The sequence below is a fragment of the Acomys russatus genome, chromosome 11 (assembly GCF_903995435.1).
Source record: "Acomys russatus chromosome 11, mAcoRus1.1, whole genome shotgun sequence".
Classification (NCBI taxonomy): domain Eukaryota; kingdom Metazoa; phylum Chordata; class Mammalia; order Rodentia; family Muridae; genus Acomys; species Acomys russatus.
The window spans coordinates 20,386,999-20,406,985 of NC_067147.1; the positions used below are offsets into that span (position 1 = coordinate 20,386,999).

Genomic DNA, 19,987 nt, shown 5'->3' on the forward strand with positions numbered 1-19,987 from the left:
TAGGCCAACAAAGCTTCCAAATATAAGTGAATGCAGAAAACATCAGAGATGCTGACACTCAAATCCTTGTCGATGCCTATTATTTGGGGTATTAAGGGTTGACCCTGTCTTGTTGAAACACCTTTATGTTTGTGAGCAATTTGTAGCTCACTTCTACAACTTATAAGTAATTATTCCTGCAAAATGTTATTTGACCTCAAGCAAATCCTGCCCTCTAGTTTCTTTCCTTCCTAAAGCTTTCCTGGAAAGTGAAATTCATGGTTCTTCTTGCTGTAGGTAGTTTATTGTATATATGTGTAATAATATAAAAGTATATGTAAAAAATTAAAAAATATTTTAAAAATCACTTAAAAATTAACCTATGCTTTGCATTGATTTGAGATCACTATTTAGTCTATCAGGAAAGGACAACAAGAGCACTTCAAACTGTGCAGACAGGAAGTGGATATCTCTCAGTTCATGTGCAACTGCCTGATGGTAGCTAGAGGAGCCCCCAGGTGAACTGTGGATGAGCACTTCCTGTGTGCCTAGCATTTGTTTCACTTAGGGTTTCTACTGCTGGCACAAAACACCATGACCAAAAGGTAAGTTGGGGAGAAAAGTATGTTTATTTGGCTTACACTTCCATATTGCTGTTCATTATAGAAGGAAGACATCAGGACAGAACTCAGGCAGGACTGGAACCTGGAGGCAGGATCTGATGCAGAGGCCACAGAGGGGTGCTGCCTACTAGCTTGCTCAGCCTGTTTTCTTATAGAAGCCAGGACCGCCGGCCCAGGGGATGTCTCCACCCACAGCGGACTGGGCCCTCCCTCACTGATCACTAGTTGACAAAATGCCTTTCAGCTGGACCTCTTGGAGGTATTTCCTAAACTGAGGCTCTTTCCTCTCTGAAAACTCTAGCTTGTGTAAGGTGATGTACTGGAAATTCAGTACCCAGGTTTTCAAAAAACTTGTTATTTTAAGTGACAGTATCTTATTGTATTATATAAAAAGTAAGGCCATGTAAGGCCATATAGTTTCTATTTATTGATTCTCCTGAAAACATCAGATACTAGGGTTACTTGGGGAAATATATTGACTTTAAGAAATTCTGTTGTGTCCTCTGAATTATTTTCTTAATTCTCCAAATAAAGGCCATCTGGGGCTACACAGAGGAAAACATGTTTTACATCAAGTTAGGATGACAAGGGATGCACACCGGTATCTAGAAAGCGAAACAAGTGTTCATAAAAATATAGGTATAAAAATGTGAACGCTCCATGTGGTTTTACCTAAATCTTATCATTTAAGGCACTGTTAAAAAGAATCACATCCTAATTATGTAACAGACACTAGAAGGTTGTTATTAAATATATTTTCTCACTGAAACTGATCAACTTAGTTCTCTTTTTGTCAACAGAGCCTTTGAACATATAGAAATAAGAGAAGAATAAACTGTCACCATGTAGAGTTTCTAGTAGGAGCAGTGGGTGTTTACAACAGGAGACTCTAAGTGCCCCTTCTAATGCTACCCCAGTTAGTTACTGATTTTCGTAGCAAACTAACTCATCTCAAGCTTTTAGCAGTGGGTTAATGTTGGCAGCTGAGAGCTCTGCAGTGTGATGTGGTGGTGGTGGTGGTGGTGTGTGTGTTTTAATATTTTTCATTTTATTTTATGTATATGAGTGTCTTTCCTGCACCAATGCCTGAGTACTACATACATACAGTGGCCTGAGGAGGCCATCAGATCCCATGGAACTAGAGTGACAATCTTCTGTGAATAACCATGTGGGTGCTGGGCGTTGAATCCTGGTTCTCAGGAAGAGCAGCCAGTGCTCTTAACCTGTGAGCCATCTCTCCAGTCTCATGTGTATTTTGTATTTATGTAGGCATGCGTGGAAAATAATACATATGGAAGGTTTCCTAGCTTTGGAATGTCCGAAGATTTGGCTCCTTCCCAAGTATCTTTTCCTGAATTTCATTAGATTATTATAAGACCAAATGTGAGTTGTAAAGCAAAGCGAGAGAGACTAGCATCAAACATGGGATTAGTAGACAAATAGGTCTCATCATAGCTAAAAGGGAAACTTACAAAGCTTACATGAGCCATAAAGTTTAGATAATCCACTTACATACATAAAATCCCAGCTACTGCAGATCTTAAGCCACAGAGCAGGGAAAGAGGAAAAACAGGAAAGTTAGAGAAGATGGTTTGCCAGGAAGAAAGTATTCTCTGGGCTGTTCTGAAGAACTTCTCTCCCTACCAGCTTCAAATAAAAAAAATTCATGAGTCAACATGAATGGACTTTTTGTTTTGTGCTTTTACTTATAGCTCAGCTAAACACTAAATGTTGTCTTAAGGCTGGAAATTCCCCTGCAGAAAGGCCCTGGCTCCAACGTATTATCACATCCTTCCACTTAATCCTCTGTAGAAAAATCACTGTCCCTTGTTAAGATGCCTAGAGTTTCTTTTCTTTTTCCACCCATATTCCTCAAATTGGAAAAATTGCTCACCTAAATCATGAGAAGATGAGACTGATAGAAAATGGTTCTTTCTCTCAGCACAAAACAATGGGGATGGAGATCAAAGATGACAACGTCAGGGCATGATTTATCGGTCACCAAAATGTGGAATTTAGAGTTTCAGAGATCTGTTTATCCTCATTTTTCAGCATCCATACTTAGTTGGAAAGCCCTTCAGTTCTTCAGATTTCTTCCGTGAACTTGTGTTTCCACAAGCAAGGCAAGGCCAGGTGTCAACCCGATGCTGCTCAGGCTGGACAGCCCCTGAGTGTCTGAACTGTGCTGTACTTGGCTTTCTGCAGCGTGCTTGTCACATAAGAACTAGGGAGCACATGTTGATATAACAAAAGGTTTACATGCCTTACAACTTACATGATATGAATCGGGGATGTACATTTTGTTCTCATGTTCACTATGCTCTACCTTGATAGCAGACCCACTATTATAGCTGAAGTGGGAAAAAAGAAAACTATAGTCTTTGGAAGAACAAACAGCCTATAATATGTCTGTAAGAATAGGTAGAGGGGCCTGACAGTCGCATGCTTACATACATGCTTACACACATAAACACACAGCCATACTTACTTATTGGCTAGGCGTCCACACTATGAAGGTGCAGCTGCATAGTTATGACAGCTACCCTTCTATTAGCCCTGAAGTATTTATTATATGATCTCTTAAAAGAAAAACTTTCTAATTCTGGACTAAAAGGGAGCTCTATCAATCATATCACATTACGAGGACCTGCGCAATTGCAACTCTGAGTAATTTCTAAAGTGACAGCTCTAGTAATAAGTTTAGTTTGCAGGGAATGGTATGAAGCACTCCCTTAGTGAAGCGATTCTATAGAAGAGGCAATGCATGCTTGTCCCAGCTCTTTGTTATAATGGGATGTTTACGTGACCTAATCTGTCCTCTACGAAGAATGTTCTGGAAACTAGATGCATTTCATACCAAGGATATAGACCAATGAACATTAACAGTGTTGCCAACTCACCTGATCCTACCCCTGGGGCGCTCAGACTGCTCTGACATAAAGCTTGTGCTGCTGAGGCGGGAGGTACTGCTGGCTCGGGAAATGGCGGACACATCACTGACATCACTATCTGATGACTTGGCAGAGGCGTTGTCACAGCTTCTGTACTGATCTTTATGTGTGTTGTACTAAAGATTAAACACAAGAAAGGATGAGCTCCACCATAGGGTTACGGAACAAAAGAGACAGAGACCTTGAGGATTATGGCTGTGCGACCCAAAGGAAACCAAAGGATACATCCTCTGTCAAGGAAAGGGTGGACCCTGATGGTCATGCAAGCATTCATATAATACATGCATCTTAATAAAAAAAAAACTGACATCCATTCAATTATGAGATGTGAGCGATGAAGGGGGAACCCACGAGTGAATTGCTGGCATGGGAAAAGTCGATGAATTAATCTGTACAGGCTTAAAACCTGAAATTTCCATGACCCAGTATTTTTAAATTTACATTTCATTATATTCTTATCTTGAATAATATTAACTTCTGTAACCCATTTCTAAGATTTTGGAATCATCAGGTAAAATAAGACACCATGCAAATTTATCAAGTGAATCAATTTTTATTTCTACTAAACTTTTATTTCTAGTCAGTTTTTATTGTTTTGTTGCAACAGATCATGTAGTGAGTATATTAGGTTATAACTATAAGAAGGGACATTTTTTCTAAATATAAATAGTTACTACCTAAGTAATTGTTTTCTTTGGGAACAGAAGAATATAACTATATTTGTTTATATAAGATAAAATATTACAATCTCTATTTTTTCTTACTAAACAAGTTAATATAATGTTTATGAGCAACAAGTGGGTAAAATGTTTGTTAGTTTTTGTGAAAGTCACATATCTGTTAATGTTTCCTAGCATGAATCATGATTAATTTGAATTATCTCTATCAAATGTGCCAGATAATTGTATTCTAAAACCTGAGACTATATACAAAATGTACACATGAAAATAAAATTTAAGAAGTAATCCCAAAGTGCTCATTTTTACCTCATAATCCCTTATTTGAGAGCACTTCTCTCTTAAAACATGTTAGTTTAAATTCTTTCCAGTTTATGTGTATGAATTTATCAAATAATTTTGTGTCATGAAATCAATATACAGTTTATGGTCTATCTATTAAATTATTTTTTCTAAAGTTTTTCACAATGACGTTTACCTATGAAAGCCATAGAAGTCAATAAACACAAAGGATATTCACATATGCTATTAAGTGTAGAGCCTAATTAGTATTTAGTCTCAAATTCATATTTCTCGTGAATTCAATGGAATGTGGTACATTAGTCCACCAGCAAATTGTGCCAAATCTGATACCATGATTCTGTCCAATATGAATCATTTCATTCAGAACCATTTCTAATGTGCAGATGCGTGAGGAAACATATAATGATAGGAAAGACTTTGATTTCTACACTTGCAGAGAATTAAATGTGACTGCTTGGTTGAAATGACGTGTGGCCCAAGATGCATTGAATATTCCTTCTATCTACAAATGGTGTAACAAGGAAGAGGTGGGGTCTAACACCATGAGAATTGTTCTAGGTGTATTGCATGCTCTTTCACTATTTTGTCAACCAGAAAAAGTAGCTGACAGTACTAAGAATAATAATCAGTCACATTAAGATTTGTGAGCATAAAAGGAAATCTTGGTCTAATTAACGAAATATCTCTTTTCTATAAGCCATCTCTGTCCCAGCTTGTTTGAATGGAGACCTTTGCTCTTCCAGAAAAGAGAATAAAAATGTTATTATATATTTTAATATCCTGTAATAAGTAGTAATTACTATACAGTTTCTCCCACATTAACTGAAGGAAATGAAAGATCTTATGCTTACTTTTTATTGCTCTTTTTAAAACCGATCTTCAAAAACATGTTAGACTTTTAAATAAGCTCTGCTTTTTTTGTCAAGCATGATTTATTGAATTTCCTTTTTAATAGTTTAATATTTTAGTTAAAATATATTTATTATACATTGAAGAATAAAATATCCTCAGGAGGAATTTATTCAGTCATTCAGGAGGAAAATACGTCATCCTCAGGAGGAAGGTTCTAATTATAGGCTCACTGTTTTTAGAAGTCAGTAATAATAAACACAGTAGCTATCTCCACCAACCACCATCCCATTCTTGATGGCTGCTCCAAGATTAGAAACAAAATTCTTTAATAAGTGAGGGCCTAAGTGTGACTTTATCCTCCAGTTATGGCTTCTACCCATCACTGAGGCATTTAACTCCAAATAACATCACATAGAAAGGCACGGTGATGCATTTCAAAGATTCCAAAGCAGCCAGCATGAATTCCTCACTTGGAATGAAGAGTAGGACAATGTAATCATTTAAAGAGAGACGAGCCTGGAAAGATCTCAGAACCATATTCATCTGGTGATCTTTTAGCATGAAAAACATAATCTAACTTTGTTGGGAAATAAAATTATTTTGAGAAAGTTTACCTAATTTCTCATACAGTAAAATTTTCAACTATTTCATGAAATTTATTAGTATTGAGTTTTAATTCATTCTCATATATTTTAAGTGCATAAATACAATAAAGGAAAAAAGTTCAAAATTTAATATATTCTATATTTATTAATGTAACAGTGCTATTGTATAGCAATAAAAGTCCTTTTGGATAAAAAGGTAACTCTCTCCTGAAATATATAAGAAAGAAATCTGAATTAGCTGAAACAGTTACTAACCACTGATCATTGATATGAATGATTTTTGTTCTATGTAAAATAAATTCAGTAAAAACTTCATTATAAACATTGGCATAAAATATAAATATTTTAATTGAATAAAATATAAATCTTTTATCTGTCACATATAAATGAAAAAACTAACAACTGATGTTTTGCTTCACACAACTTCATTTTTAATATTCTTCAACATCTTAAGTTACATCGCTGATGTCACATTTATTGATAGTAAATTTATAACCGAAATCTATAATTATATTATTGAGAATAAGAGTACATTATTTGGAAGTCATGCTTTCATGTTTTCTCTCACATGCAGACAGAAATGGGTATGTGAAATTCACATTGATATTCATATAGATTCATAGACCTCCTGTGTAAGTAAATGAAGACACAAAGGGATGCCTTGGGGAGAAAGGAGGAGGCAAGTGTGAGGAGACAGAGTGGAACGTGAGTGAGTTCACCAATGTATATGTATGATGAGGTCACAGTGAAACACATTACTTCAATATTAATGAAAATAAAAGCTAACAGTTCCTTAAAGTCATTTGCAATTGTGTTGGTCTTTGTGTCTATGTGTGGGTATGTGCTCATGTGTACAGGTACGCTTGGAGGCAGAGTGCTCCCTATGCTCGCCTGAGCTGGAGTTAGAGGCAACTGTAAACTGTTTCATATGGGTGCTGGAACCAAACTTGGGTTTCCTGCAAAAAAACAGTATCAGCTTTGGACCTTAACTACCAAGCCACATTTGATTTTTAAGTTATTCAAATCCAATGAAGGAAAAGACAGGGGTGTCTATACAAGTAAATAGAAAAGCATTAATCTGTAAGTGTGAATGAAAACCTTTGCGAATACAACGCTTGGAGTCAGGCTAGAGTGAAGTGTGTACTGAGTGAGGTCAAAACAGAATTAACTGGCATCTAAACCTCAGGTCACTGTGTGAGGGACTCTTAATTTTGGTGAGTGAATTCTGTTTCTTTGAGTCTCTGTGCTCACAATGTTGGCAAATGATTAGGCTGCAATAGAATACTTTTCACATTATTCCTTGTGCATGTGCGTCCATGCGTCTGCATGTGCGTGTGCATGTGTGTGTGTGTGTGTTTGTGTGTGTGTGTGTGTGTGTGTGTACTGACATGTAACCCTGGGAAGATAAGAGGACACCTTGCAGGTGTCGGTCGTCTCCTGCCTATAGACTGAGGTCAAGTCCTTAGGCTTGGAGGCAGGCACCTTTACTCAATGAACAATTTCACTGACATGTAAAAAGGAAGGTCGATGTTCTATGGTCCAGTTTGGATTGAGCAGTGAAATTGGCACCTCTCCAACAGGGTAGGTTACCAAGGTTGTAACAACCATGGGGGTTTAACTTGTGGAACAGCTCCTGGCACAGATTTCTTCTGGGGGACTTGCTAATGATTAAACTCCTAGCTCAGAACGACCCCAGAGCCTTTTTGCAGTTTTTCATAATTCTTTATTTATCGTATCCTTGCTTCCTACTCTGCGCCCCGCCCCCCGCTTTGATGTTCTATTTGATTTCAACTTTGAAAGAAGGTTTACAAAAAATCAGGAAAGGGTATCTGGATTAACTGAAGCATTTGCCCTAAAAAGAAATTTTAACTAACCAAGCTTAAATGAGAGAGAAAAAAAAATCTACCCTGATAATCATCCTGCCTTCTCATTCTTAGTGAATTTGCAATGTACACAAATAAGTGCTATGATGCTATTCACAAAACAGAGCAGCAGGCTGGTGATCAGCTGTGTACACCGTCATAAGGTGCAGGAAACCAGATGCGCACAGCTGCAATCAACTATCCTATAGGAAATCAAGGATTTTGCTTAACGTGTGTGTGTTGTTGTTGTTGTTGTGTTGTTGTTGTTTCTCTCTACTAATTTGTTTTTCTAAAGGCCACTGCCAGCTTTTGTTGGCATCCCTGACTCATATGGACCTTCTCTCCGGCTGCATTTTCACACTTCTGCATTGGAAGTATAATGTGATACACTATATCCAACTGGGATATTGTGAGTGATAAGCTATATTTGGCTGTTGTTTTACAGTTTGTATTACCCACTGGCTATCTGGATGCATATGGAACAAACTTGATTGAGGCTCAATTTTAAGCTTAATTAATATATTTCTAATAGGTCAGTATTTCTAAGAAGGCTTTCTGATGTCAAATTGTAATGAAGTAGAGCCTAATGTTACTTTGAGAAATATTTTTAAAATAAACCAGATAATGTAGGTAAATGTTTTTAATCTAATATACATCTGTGTTATTTTAATTAGATATTACCTAGTAGGGGTTATGACTATCTATTATATTCTTAGAAAATAGTACTGATATAAAAGTTAAATGCTTTTTAGCACTTATGTTGACTTCTAGGAGACCAAAACAGCAAGGTTTTACTAAAGACAAATATATAAGCAAAACTGTCACACTGCATGTTTTTATCATTAATTCATAGTCAATATTACATAAAATATATTTACTACTCTAAGTGAACACCCTACTATTTCATCAACAAATGGCTTCATACACATTGCATACTTTTGCAAATGTAACTAAAGACAGTCTTTGTCTTTAACCACTGTTTTTCCTATTAAAATGACTGTTACATGTAATAAATAATATCTCAGTAACGAAATGCACCTTCTGAAAATGTAAAGGTGTGGAAGAGGTTTGTCAAGCTGTGAGAATAACTATGATGCAAGATTAATATTTAATGACAATTTCCTTTACATAGCTCAGTGCTTTCTAATCTTGTGACATACATGCACGTATAGGCCTAGTACATATATCCTGTGTTTCTAAAAGAGGTATTATTGGTTGGATACTTCTAATTTTACCTTGGAATATTGCTCGCGATCAAGTTCTTGACTAGACCCAGACCCTGCTGTTTGCTTAAATCGGTGCACTTTCATTTTCATCTGTCTTGTTCGCTCCTCCACTACTAAGCTTGCTGTAAAAACACATAATGGAAGCTCATTAAAACACATGAAGCACCTTTTAGGGACCTGACTGGTTTAAGATTTCAAAGGTTTTAAAATGACTTGAACTAAACAAAATTTTTATGTCAACCATGATTATAAAAACGTGATCCAAATAACACAGAATGGGCACACAAATGTTAGTAACATCAAAGAGGCACCCTATCTCTTCATCTGATGTGAAGTGTCTTCCACTCTCTCCCCAGGTGACTATGTGGAACTAACTTTAAGTATGAAACTGGTTTCAGTATATTCAACTAGCTGCTGGTGGTCAGCTATGAATAAACCTGCACACGGAACACACCACACACACATATGCACAGGCTTGCATGCATGCACACCCACTTGGCACCCTCAGCTAAAGAAAAGTCGCATGAAAATTATTTAACATGCAATCTTCTACTTTTTTGTAGCTATTCTTCTATAACATGAATTCTGACCTTTTGATGAAATTTTGTTGCCTATACAAATGGATTTACTTAGACAAAAAAAAAAGCCTTCATTTTTTTATGGCTTGCATGAATCACATACATAGAGTTCAAAACTTTAGAAAATCATATGCTCTCCATTTTTACTCTTTTATAATATAGTATGTAAAGAAATGTATTTCATTTAGGACTTTGTGAATGTGATAGAGGGTGAGATTGTAGTCTTCCATCTGACTAAAGTAAGAATCCACTCTAATCTAGATTGAAAACTCTGTCTCTAAGTTTTCTGTTTTTACAAATGGAAGAGAAAGAGCTAAGGCTACAATTATGTGTAAATCATTCAAAAGCTCTTAGCTGAGTGAGATTAGAGTTGTTTACAACTTACCCATTGTTGACTTCCTAGAGCATTCAACTCTCAGAAAGGTTTTACATGTACTTTTAAGGTAGATGTGTGTGTGTGTGTGTGTGTGTGTGTGTGTGTGTGTGTGTGTGTGTGTGTGTGTGTGTGCCTCTCTGTATATGCCTGTGTGGGGGTGTGGGGGGAGGCATTAGAAAGGTCTACATGACCTGAGATTTAAGCCTCAGTACTTGAGTTATAATTTAATCACATCAGCACCATTTCAACTTCTGCCTCACTGAAGTCAGTTACCTAGACAGACTCCTTCTACATTACAGTTCTGAAAATTAGGCAAGGACCGGTGTTTGCTCTGACAGTTGTCCTAAGGGACAATACATGATGACTGACTTTAACTAGAAAACGTTTAACAAATAGTTCAAGAGAAGTCATTGAGAAGTTTGTTAGTTACTTGACAACACACACAGTCAAAGGTAGCATTATGAAACAAGCTACAATATGACAGTTCTTAGAACCACAACGAAGATACGAAAATTAATATTTTATCTATAGAATGTCATAAACAGTTCAGAAAGCGTAAAAGTACAGAAAGTAATTATATCTTCTCTTTGCCTTTCACTTCTGTCCTAAATGCCTTGATACAGTTTTTTTCTTTTTCATTTGTTTTGAGCTTTAAGGAAGTAAAAATTCTGCAGTTGTACTGTATAAAGAAAGCTTAAAACAATACAGTGTAAATCTCGATTTCATAGATAATTAAATGGTAACTTAATATCCTCATCAAATACATTAACTTTTGGTTTTTGTTTGTTTGTTTGTTTCCAACACAGGGTTTCTCTGTATAGCTTTGGCTATCCTACACTCACTCTGTAGACCAGGCTAGCCTCAAACTCACAGAGACCTGCCTGGCTGTGTCTCCGGAGTGCTGAAATTAAAAGCGTGTGCCACCACGCCTGGCCTAAGTACATTAACTCTTAAATAAATGTTTTAGCACTTACTATACTAAAATTTTGTTGTATTTGCACTCAGTACCTTGAAGTTCTTAACAATTCCCTGAAGGTACAGACCTGAAACACCTGCAAACAATCTCAGTGAGTGAAGTTTGCCACTCTACTCTATTTTGGATGCCTGCATTTTAATACTCATTTCTAAAACTTAATGCTATAAGCTATTAATGTAGCAGTAACAAGTGAGCTGAATGCAAACACTGTTTTCAGGGACTTTAATCCTAGTTTCCAACAATTCTCAGTATACTGCCCATATTTGTAAGAGAGGTTAAGAAAACAACTTTTACATATCACTAGGGTGAAAACCATCTCCAAATGAATATTGTGACTCAAGATCATCAATATACCCACTCAGCTTTATAGCATTGCTTGAGTGCAGATTCCAAACAGAAGCAACATACATATAAGCCCGATCATTTTGTTCAATGAGAACGGTGGATAATGGCATCATGTTGCTCAGACTCCCTTTGTGAGTGCCTGTTTTTGATGACACTAAGCCTCCATCTAGTTTCTAAATAATTGCTTGTAAAACTTGTCACGTGGCATTTAAAGGCTATTTTATAATCACACCCTTGGTGCGAACGTGAGCACTCTTTAAACTTTGCTACATGCTTGTATTATTCCATTTTATTTCTCAAGTGTATACTGTGAAATAAAATGGCATTCAATAAGGATTACACATGTGAAGATCTACATGTTTCAAACTTCAAACCTAGGATATGATTTCACTAATTATATGTTATTAATAAGAAGAGTAACAGAAATAGTCAGAAGCAAACTGAGTCCTTGGAATAATAATATTGCTCAATTATTTTGCTACAAGGAAAATGAACCACATATCAAAATTTCCAATATCATATTTTGAAAAAACAATCATTCATCACCATTTAAAGTGCTCTACTCGATTTTAACTCTAAAATAAAAATTAAATCTGAAATAAAACATTGTACAGAACCAACTGAGACCCATGCATGAAACTGACATCTTAAGGCATTCTGAATGTTTGTAGCAATTTAAACTAACACAGTGATTAAAAGGTAAACTGTCACTTAGTTAGGAAAACATTTTTTAAATTAAGGTTTTCAGATGCATTATCATTCATACCTGTGATATATTAAAACCAAATATTTCTTTTTTTGCAATATTATTTAATTTTAATAACAATCTAGCTTATACATCATACTCAAAATAAAAAGGGGTTTACCATAGACTATTTTAACTATAATTATAGATAGTTCATGAACGTTTGTTACAGTAATTTAAATAATCATTGAAGTTTTAATAAAATTCTCTCCAGAGTGGTTGAAAGGCTGAAGTTTGTTCCAATAAATCTAGCCTGCATGCTACTCCTATGTTGGTTAGACTGTGGCTCCATATGAGCCCACACTGATGTGCAGAACTATAATGAAGGAGATCCTTTTTAAAAAACAAAAACCAGAAAACATTAATGTCCTGTTTATTGTTCTGTGCAAATTCAACTTTTTTTTTTTCAAACTAATGCTTGTCAAAGTACCATTGAAAATAACCAGAAGCAGGGCTTCTTTAGGAACCACGTCAGGAGACCATTTCTCTCTTTCTTAAACTCAGCAAAAGGAATTGCAATTGCAACCCACAGGGCAGGATTAGTAGCTATAACTTACAGAGCACTGACAATATTCTAATGGAAAATATTTTATAGTACTAAGAATAAAGACAGTTAAAAAGCATTCCTCGTCATATTATGCACTGTGCTAAGAATCCTTTATATATGCATTGTGTTTGTGAGTGTGAGCTTGTGTTTGTGAGTGTGAGCTTGTGTTTGTGTGTGTCTGTGTGTGTGTGTGCACCATGGTGCCTGGGGGTGGAGTTCCAAAAGAAAATTTACAGTATATATAAGTTCTCTTCACCATGTGGGTTCTGGGTATTTAACTCAGCTAAGGGTATCAAGCTTGCAGGCATGTTCCTTTACCTACTGACCTATTTTACAGAAGAGAATTCTTAATCTATTGAAAATGTATACGATACTTCACCTCACTCCTACATTCATACAGATGCATGATAAAAGAGGGATCTGTGGATCTACAAACAAGCTAAAATCATTTATGAATTTCTGCCTGAACCTGTATTCATTTAAACAGATATGCCTCTCACACTACTTTAAAAGCCTGCGTACAAATTTCCACAACATTAATATTTTTATTTATGTGTAGATCCATGTATATGTGTGTATGTGTGCGTGTGTGAACAAACATATATGTTCAGGTGTCCAGTGAGGCCAGAGGAGAACACTGGATCACCTGGAGCTAGAGTCACAGGCAGTTGTGAGCTGGAAATCAATGTCAAGTCCTCTACAAAAGTAGCAAACACTCTTCAATGCTAGTCACCTCTCCAGATACCCCTCTTAGGATTTTATCTAATAATGAATGATACTTTTGGAAATACTTAATTTCCATTAACTGAGTATTGAAACTTTTATATACCACTTCCAAAGATAATGTTACTTTTGGAATGTTTCTAATTTGCCTAAAACATTTCAAGTGTTATATGTTATTTAGTAGCATTATAAGTTAAAATAAAGTTTTCACAAATTTACATTTATGTAAAAGTGAATCTGTACTAATTTCCTAATCTATAAAACTAGAAATTAACATAAGCTTAGGTTTTGATATTTGGGTCTGGGGAGATGGCTCGGAGATTAAGAGCACTGGCAGCTCTTACAGAGCATCCACATTCAATTTCCAGCCATCTGTAATTCCAGTACATAGTATCTGACGCCCTCTTATGATCTCCATGGGCACTGCATTAGGTGGAGTGTATGCATAAACTATAGGCATAGACAAAACACCTAGACACACGAAAACTTAATCATATTTTTCAAGTAAAATGTTTCTTTTGAAATTTGATTTTAAATGGTCAAAATAAATTTCTACATTACATTTCTTAAAATAAGAAAGATTTTCAGCATTCTTTTTGAAAACACTAGTTCATATGAGTCATTCCTGAAACACAGTATCTTTGCCCCAGATAATTAAGCCCATTTTGATATTTCATAGGTGGAAAAATGAGAACACCTGCTTCTTCCTAAATGACAACCCTGTGATAGTGTGGAAAGAGTGGAAGCCTCCTCTTTCCCAGTGAGCATTTCAAGAAGAGAGCTGGTCAATTACCTCATACCTGACAGCTGCCAGATAGAAATCAACATATGACTGTGTCATCCACAGCGACTCGGGTGTTGACAACAGTAAAAATGATTATTTTCTCTGAAGCATTGTACTTTATGAGGTAACTTCACTCCTAGCGCCTAAACTGAGACCAACAGCAACATAATCAAGAGAACAGAAAGTACTAGACATTAAAAAGTTATGGCTAGTTGAAGTGCAGTAGGTGAAAATGTTACACAGTCTGAATACAGAATACAGGCATTTTAAATGTAAACTAGATCTTGAAATACTCTATCTGATAAGGTGGGCTGATATTTGAGGATTTAAAATGCAATAATGTCAGTACTCATAGACATGGTGAAAGAGTTAGAAAATGAGTAGGAATTGTCTAGATTTTATTGTTCTTCGGCAGGTCGCTGGTTCCTGGAATGCACCTACTCACAATTCCTATTTGTAAAGGGAAGGGACTCTCCTAAGAGAACCTTCCCACCCCACCCCACACACACACACATTTGTAAAATCAGAAACAATAATGATTCTTTGTTTGACTCTGTTGCATCCTTTCCAACATTTTAAATTCACCAGTTTACCCAAACTATAGAAAAGGGAGCTGAATTTTACTCCATTACCTCGTTCCTCCTTTAAAACTAAGAGAGAGTGTCTCCCTTGATGCTCCACCTTACTTTTGGACCCAAGCAAGATAATGGTTTTTCAAATCCCTATTTAACTTCTACATCAGCACTGTCGTATATACTATGCATAAAAATAAAACTTGTAGTTCTTTCACTCTGTACAAGTTTCCAGATGCTAGGGCATTGCCTTTAAATCAAACACATTCCTGTTTGCAAGTATTGATATGTTTTTAGGTTTTTCCTTGTACCTAACCATCTTAGATATTATCCAGTATTCAATAATAATTGGGACAGTAAAAGATAACCTTTATCCAGCCTGAGAGTCATGGTGACAAGCCAAGTAACAGCCCTTGAGTGAACACGTCACACTGGCTTTAGGAAAATTAAAGAAGACAGTCTACTTAGTCTAGATAATTGAGATGGAAGACTGGCATAGGTGAAAACAATTATTTCCACAAATGATTACTCAAATCCCACTGCACCCATAGCACCTCATAGTTTGTTTTAGCATGCACAATTTCCAATGAACTGCCTACAGAGCTCAAGGTTGCCATCTCCAGGTGAAAACCTGTAAGCTCCAGCCTACCAAAATGCCTGTCCTCAACAGAGAAGGTCATCTGTGGATGGAAAAATCCTTTCCCTAGCTCTTCTGCACTACTCAATGTCAAATAGCTGCCACAAAGAAATTAGGTGTTTTTTTTAGAACAGCATTCTCCATTAAGATATAATATTTTGTCAAAGGCCCACCAGGGCAATTCACCTCATATGCAACTAGACAGTGCACATTAAATAGGCAGTCCATGGTAGGACACCATGGTTAGACAATTTCCTCTTCACTTTCTTTACAAATCTCAGGAGGAAAGGGCAAATGAAGTTATTGATCAGTTAGGTATATCTTGCAAGTATTGCTGTGTGTGAAATATGGAGAAGCCTTAATGACTATCGTAATATGGTTGTCAGTAAATACTCTCGACAGAACAGAAGGGAAGGTCATAACCATGACTTCCTGAATCTGCGATTTACTGTTGGATCCTCTGAGCAGCCAATTTTAAAGAAGTTACAGTGATGACCCAAACACCCTTTTAATATGGACTGTTCAATTCATTATTTATAATATATATGGAAATAAAAAATACTGTACCTGAATAATTCAGCCTAGAAGATTAAGGAATATGAACCTACCAAAAATATTTCCTCTCTCTGCCCGCTTGTCCTTGCCCCTCCTACAGCTCACTGTTTCTTTCTTGAAGCCACAGTTACAGGTAGAGCCAGGGGGTTCATAAACACTGAGCAAACACACAACTGTGGAGTTGTACCTCAAAATCCTAAATATTATAAATCTTAATCTTCAAGAACAGGAAATGACTGAGCTGACATCTTAGGTTTTCTATTAAAAAAATAATTTGTGAAAAAAAAATCACAAACTTTTGGTACTAGTTAAAGGCAGTTAAGAAAATGGGAAATTTGAAAAGTACACATTGGTTTACTTAGAGCTTCAAGTATATATCTTTCCAGCTTGCCACTATAGCCTGCTAGTATTAGAAATGATTAATGATCTATAATAGTATAGATTATTGTAACAGAAAGTAAGGAAATTTGCATTCTTACTTTTATATAAATTCAATCTAATTCAGGTTAATGCCATATTTCCATAAAATTTACTTTGCATAACTTAACACTCAAACTGTTTCTGTCATTACTTAGCATAAAAACTGTAGCCAATATGCTTTAGCATTTATTATAGACTTAGATTAAAAATGCAGTTGACTGAAGATATCCTTTAAAAGCTCTTACAATCGTGTTACAATGCTTAATACACATTTCATTAGTCAGGTAGAAAACAAAATGCAACAAAATGTCATTTGCTTTTTTGTTCCTTTGAAATAATTCAATTACTTAGAATCTAAATGTCTTTCATTATCCAGGTGTAAAAATTACACATGCTTTATAATTAAGGGCATTATATTTGTAGAAAATATAATGTAATGTGTTCTTGTACAATTCGAATTTGCTTCCAGGAGCCAGAGATAATGCACTTAAGGAATACCATCTAAAGGCATAAAAAAAAAAATAGAAATTTATCATGATAATAACATTTTCTCACCTTGAAGTCATTTAATTTCTGGTTCACTTTTGATCTTCTTATATCATTATTTCGATGCCCCCAAACTACATTCATGGGCTCTTTAAAACTGTCCAAGAAATGTAGCAGAGAGGGAAAAATTGGCTTACTTTTAGAATGAATGATGAAAAATAGGCCTAAAAGCAGTCTGTGAAACCTAAAATGACAGCATCTCTCAGCTTTCAACACAGAAGGAGCCAATGGTAAATTAAGTGGTGTAAGTATTTATTTATAATTCTTCACCTGAATTTTCAAGCCCAGGCTGTGGTATATATTCGCATGTAAGTAATCTGTTCTTTTCATTGTTGCTGCATGGGTGGTTTAATGAGAAACCAGGCACAGATTTAGCTTAGTTTCCACAGCTAAATGAGCAAGTGAATGTACGAAAACCAAGTGGGCCTGTCCGACTTCATCCTGCCGTAAAGGAGTAGGCTGTCCCTTCATAACAAATAGGGACATAGCACAGACTAGATGACCCAAGTTTGGGTCTTCCTCACAGACCCTGAGGCCGTCCACTTAGGCCTTGGGACTCTTTTATACTGTCTGAGTACTAGACCGATGTGACCCCATATGCATAGGAAGCACTCAATAAAATAGGACACTGGGGTGCCTGTAGCACAAAGTGATTCTGAACAAGGTCCTCAGAAGGAGGCTTACCTACCACTTACTAAGCGAGTGGCTGACAAGGGGTCGGGTTTTCTATCTCTTGCAGCTTTAGGTGCCTCGGTTTCAAGGTAAGGAATATCAATACTTATGTCCTGGGCTGTTGTGACAAATATGCAACAGCATATGATGTTCTTAGTTGAGCGACCAATACGAAGCGAGTGACACATTTTGTCATTGATCGTGTTCTGGGACGTCACCAGGCTAGTCCTCCATAGGTGGAGTAGACAGCTGTATTCCCCAGAACTGTTTCAATGTCAGCACTGACAGTGTTGCACTATTCCTGGAAAAATGGGGTCAAAACAAATGAAGACTGATGAGCTCATGGACCTCTCTGGTCAGTCAAGATTGGTCACTCCAATTGATCGTTTTCTCGTGGAGCGAGCATTCAAACCACAGGAATTCTTGCTCATAGGTAGTGGAGGAGGGTCAATAGACTGCCACCATGGGCTTTCTACGCAGGAAACATTTCTCTGGTTTTCAGCCTCTAACCTGGCTTTGAAGAAAAAAAGATGAACTTGCTTTAATTCCTTCTGGGCTGTGAGGACCACTACTGGCGGCTGAACTACACTGCCTCAAACCCCGTGGGAAGAACACACCATCCTTAGCTGCTGAATCTTGCTAGGAACATTCCGATGTGTCTCCTCTGTTGATTGGAGCTGCACAGTATCTTTTATGAGCCTCAAAGACTTGGCAGGCAGTAGCACCTGTCAGCCAGGGCACACTCAACTATGAAAATGCTCACATCTGATGTGGTCTCTAACAAGGTCTTAAAAGTGGACATTCTTCATACATGCTTTCTGTTGTATCGCATGGAGAATTTGTAGCAGCCAACTGTGGATTTGGGTGATAGCAGGTACACAGAAGGCCTCTATTGAGCTGTTCCTCTAATTGTTGCTCTCTATCTTTTGGAAAATGAATTATACTTATTTCCAATATGAAATTCAAAAGATTTTTTTTACCACATTGTTAACCTTGCAAATCTAGCAATAGTCTTCTGATTCTAAGAAAAAAACACACCAGTCATTTTGTATTATTAAATATAAGTTGCTTCTGATGCATAAATTAAGAATAGCAGATGGCCGAGAGTATATTGAAACCTAAAATAAGAGCTTCTTTGATTTAGTTACTATTTGTTGCTAGTATGTCTACTAGTATATGCATGGATATCTACTTTATGTGCCTAATGTATAAGTAAATATAAATTCAGACTAAACAGAGAATATTATCTGTTGATTATTGAATATCATCTCCTACACTGAGATTCATAACATGTCCTAGCTATACTAAGATTTAGAATAATACATTTGGTATTTGACTTTACTGAAACAGGCTTCTCTAAGTTTACTGAAAGAAAGTGAAGAATAAAAAAACACCTTTTTTTCACTACTACTAATAAACAGTAAAGGGCATCTTGTATATATGTGTGTGTGTGTGTGTGTGTGTGTGTGTGTGTATGTGTGTGTGTGTGTGTGTGTGTGTGTGTGTGTGTACCATTTGTGTGCAGGTGCACACAGACATTAGATGAGAGAAATGAGCACTGAAGAAGTTTTCAGCTCACTCACAGCTCAGATGGTTGTCAGCTGCTTAATGAGAATTCTGGGAGCTGCACTCATGTCTTTTCAAGACCAAAAGTGCTCTTAACCTCTGACACATTATCCCAACCCCAGGGCATATATCCTGAATACAGATGGTGCTGTATTGATGATTAGCTTTGAGAATTACAAAAATAAGTAAACAAGTTCAAACTGCTTTTAAATATCCAATAAATATATCTATAAACATTACAGAATTAAAAATTATTATGGAACTATTACGCGAATTTATAAGCTCATATTTAAAGCTTTAATCATCAGGCCAAATATAACCCTGAATAAGAACCGATGTGGGCAGTACAACGGTCCAGGGTGGAGGCCAGAAACTCACTTGAAATTTAAATGTGAAGATAAAGAATAAGTCGTGATTCAAAACACCAGAGAAGAGGTCAGAGATGTCTCAGGTTACTGGGTTGAATAAATTCTATTTCCTATATCTCTCAGGTAAATAGGTTTACTGTTCAAAAAATATTCAATACCAAAGCTATAAATATTTAAGGAGCTGCTCAAAACATGCCTGACTGCACTGAGGGTTACAAACTTCATGAAGCTCATACTATCTAGACAATAAGAAGCAGGGATTTCTTTTTCTGTACAGTACATGCTACCCAGAAAGAATAGTGGGACATTTATCTATGTGAGCAGGAAAATAGAACTAAATGAAGGAAACCCAAAGAGAAATAATGAATATGTCATGAATACTTAAAATAAAATATTATCATGTAAGAATGTACATGATTAATTTACAGAAGAATTGCTTTAGTTATCAATGTAGACAAATGATTTTGGATTACTACTATTTTTTATTTTAAAATGTTTC

General features: G+C 36.2%; 1 protein-coding gene across 19 annotated transcripts in view; it reads right to left on the reverse strand.

Moving 5' to 3' along the window:
- Rims1 (regulating synaptic membrane exocytosis 1) overlaps nucleotides 1–19,987 on the reverse strand; it is a 479,929-nt gene that overhangs the window by 92,248 nt on the left and 367,694 nt on the right. For all 19 annotated transcript variants that reach the window (XM_051152982.1, XM_051152985.1, XM_051152984.1 and 16 more), the window contains 2 exons: nucleotides 9,088–9,200; nucleotides 3,503–3,669 (listed from right to left, as the gene is read on the reverse strand). In XM_051152982.1, coding sequence (XP_051008939.1) covers nucleotides 3,503–3,669; nucleotides 9,088–9,200 — 280 coding nt within the window. The remainder of the gene's footprint in view (nucleotides 1–3,502; nucleotides 3,670–9,087; nucleotides 9,201–19,987) is intronic.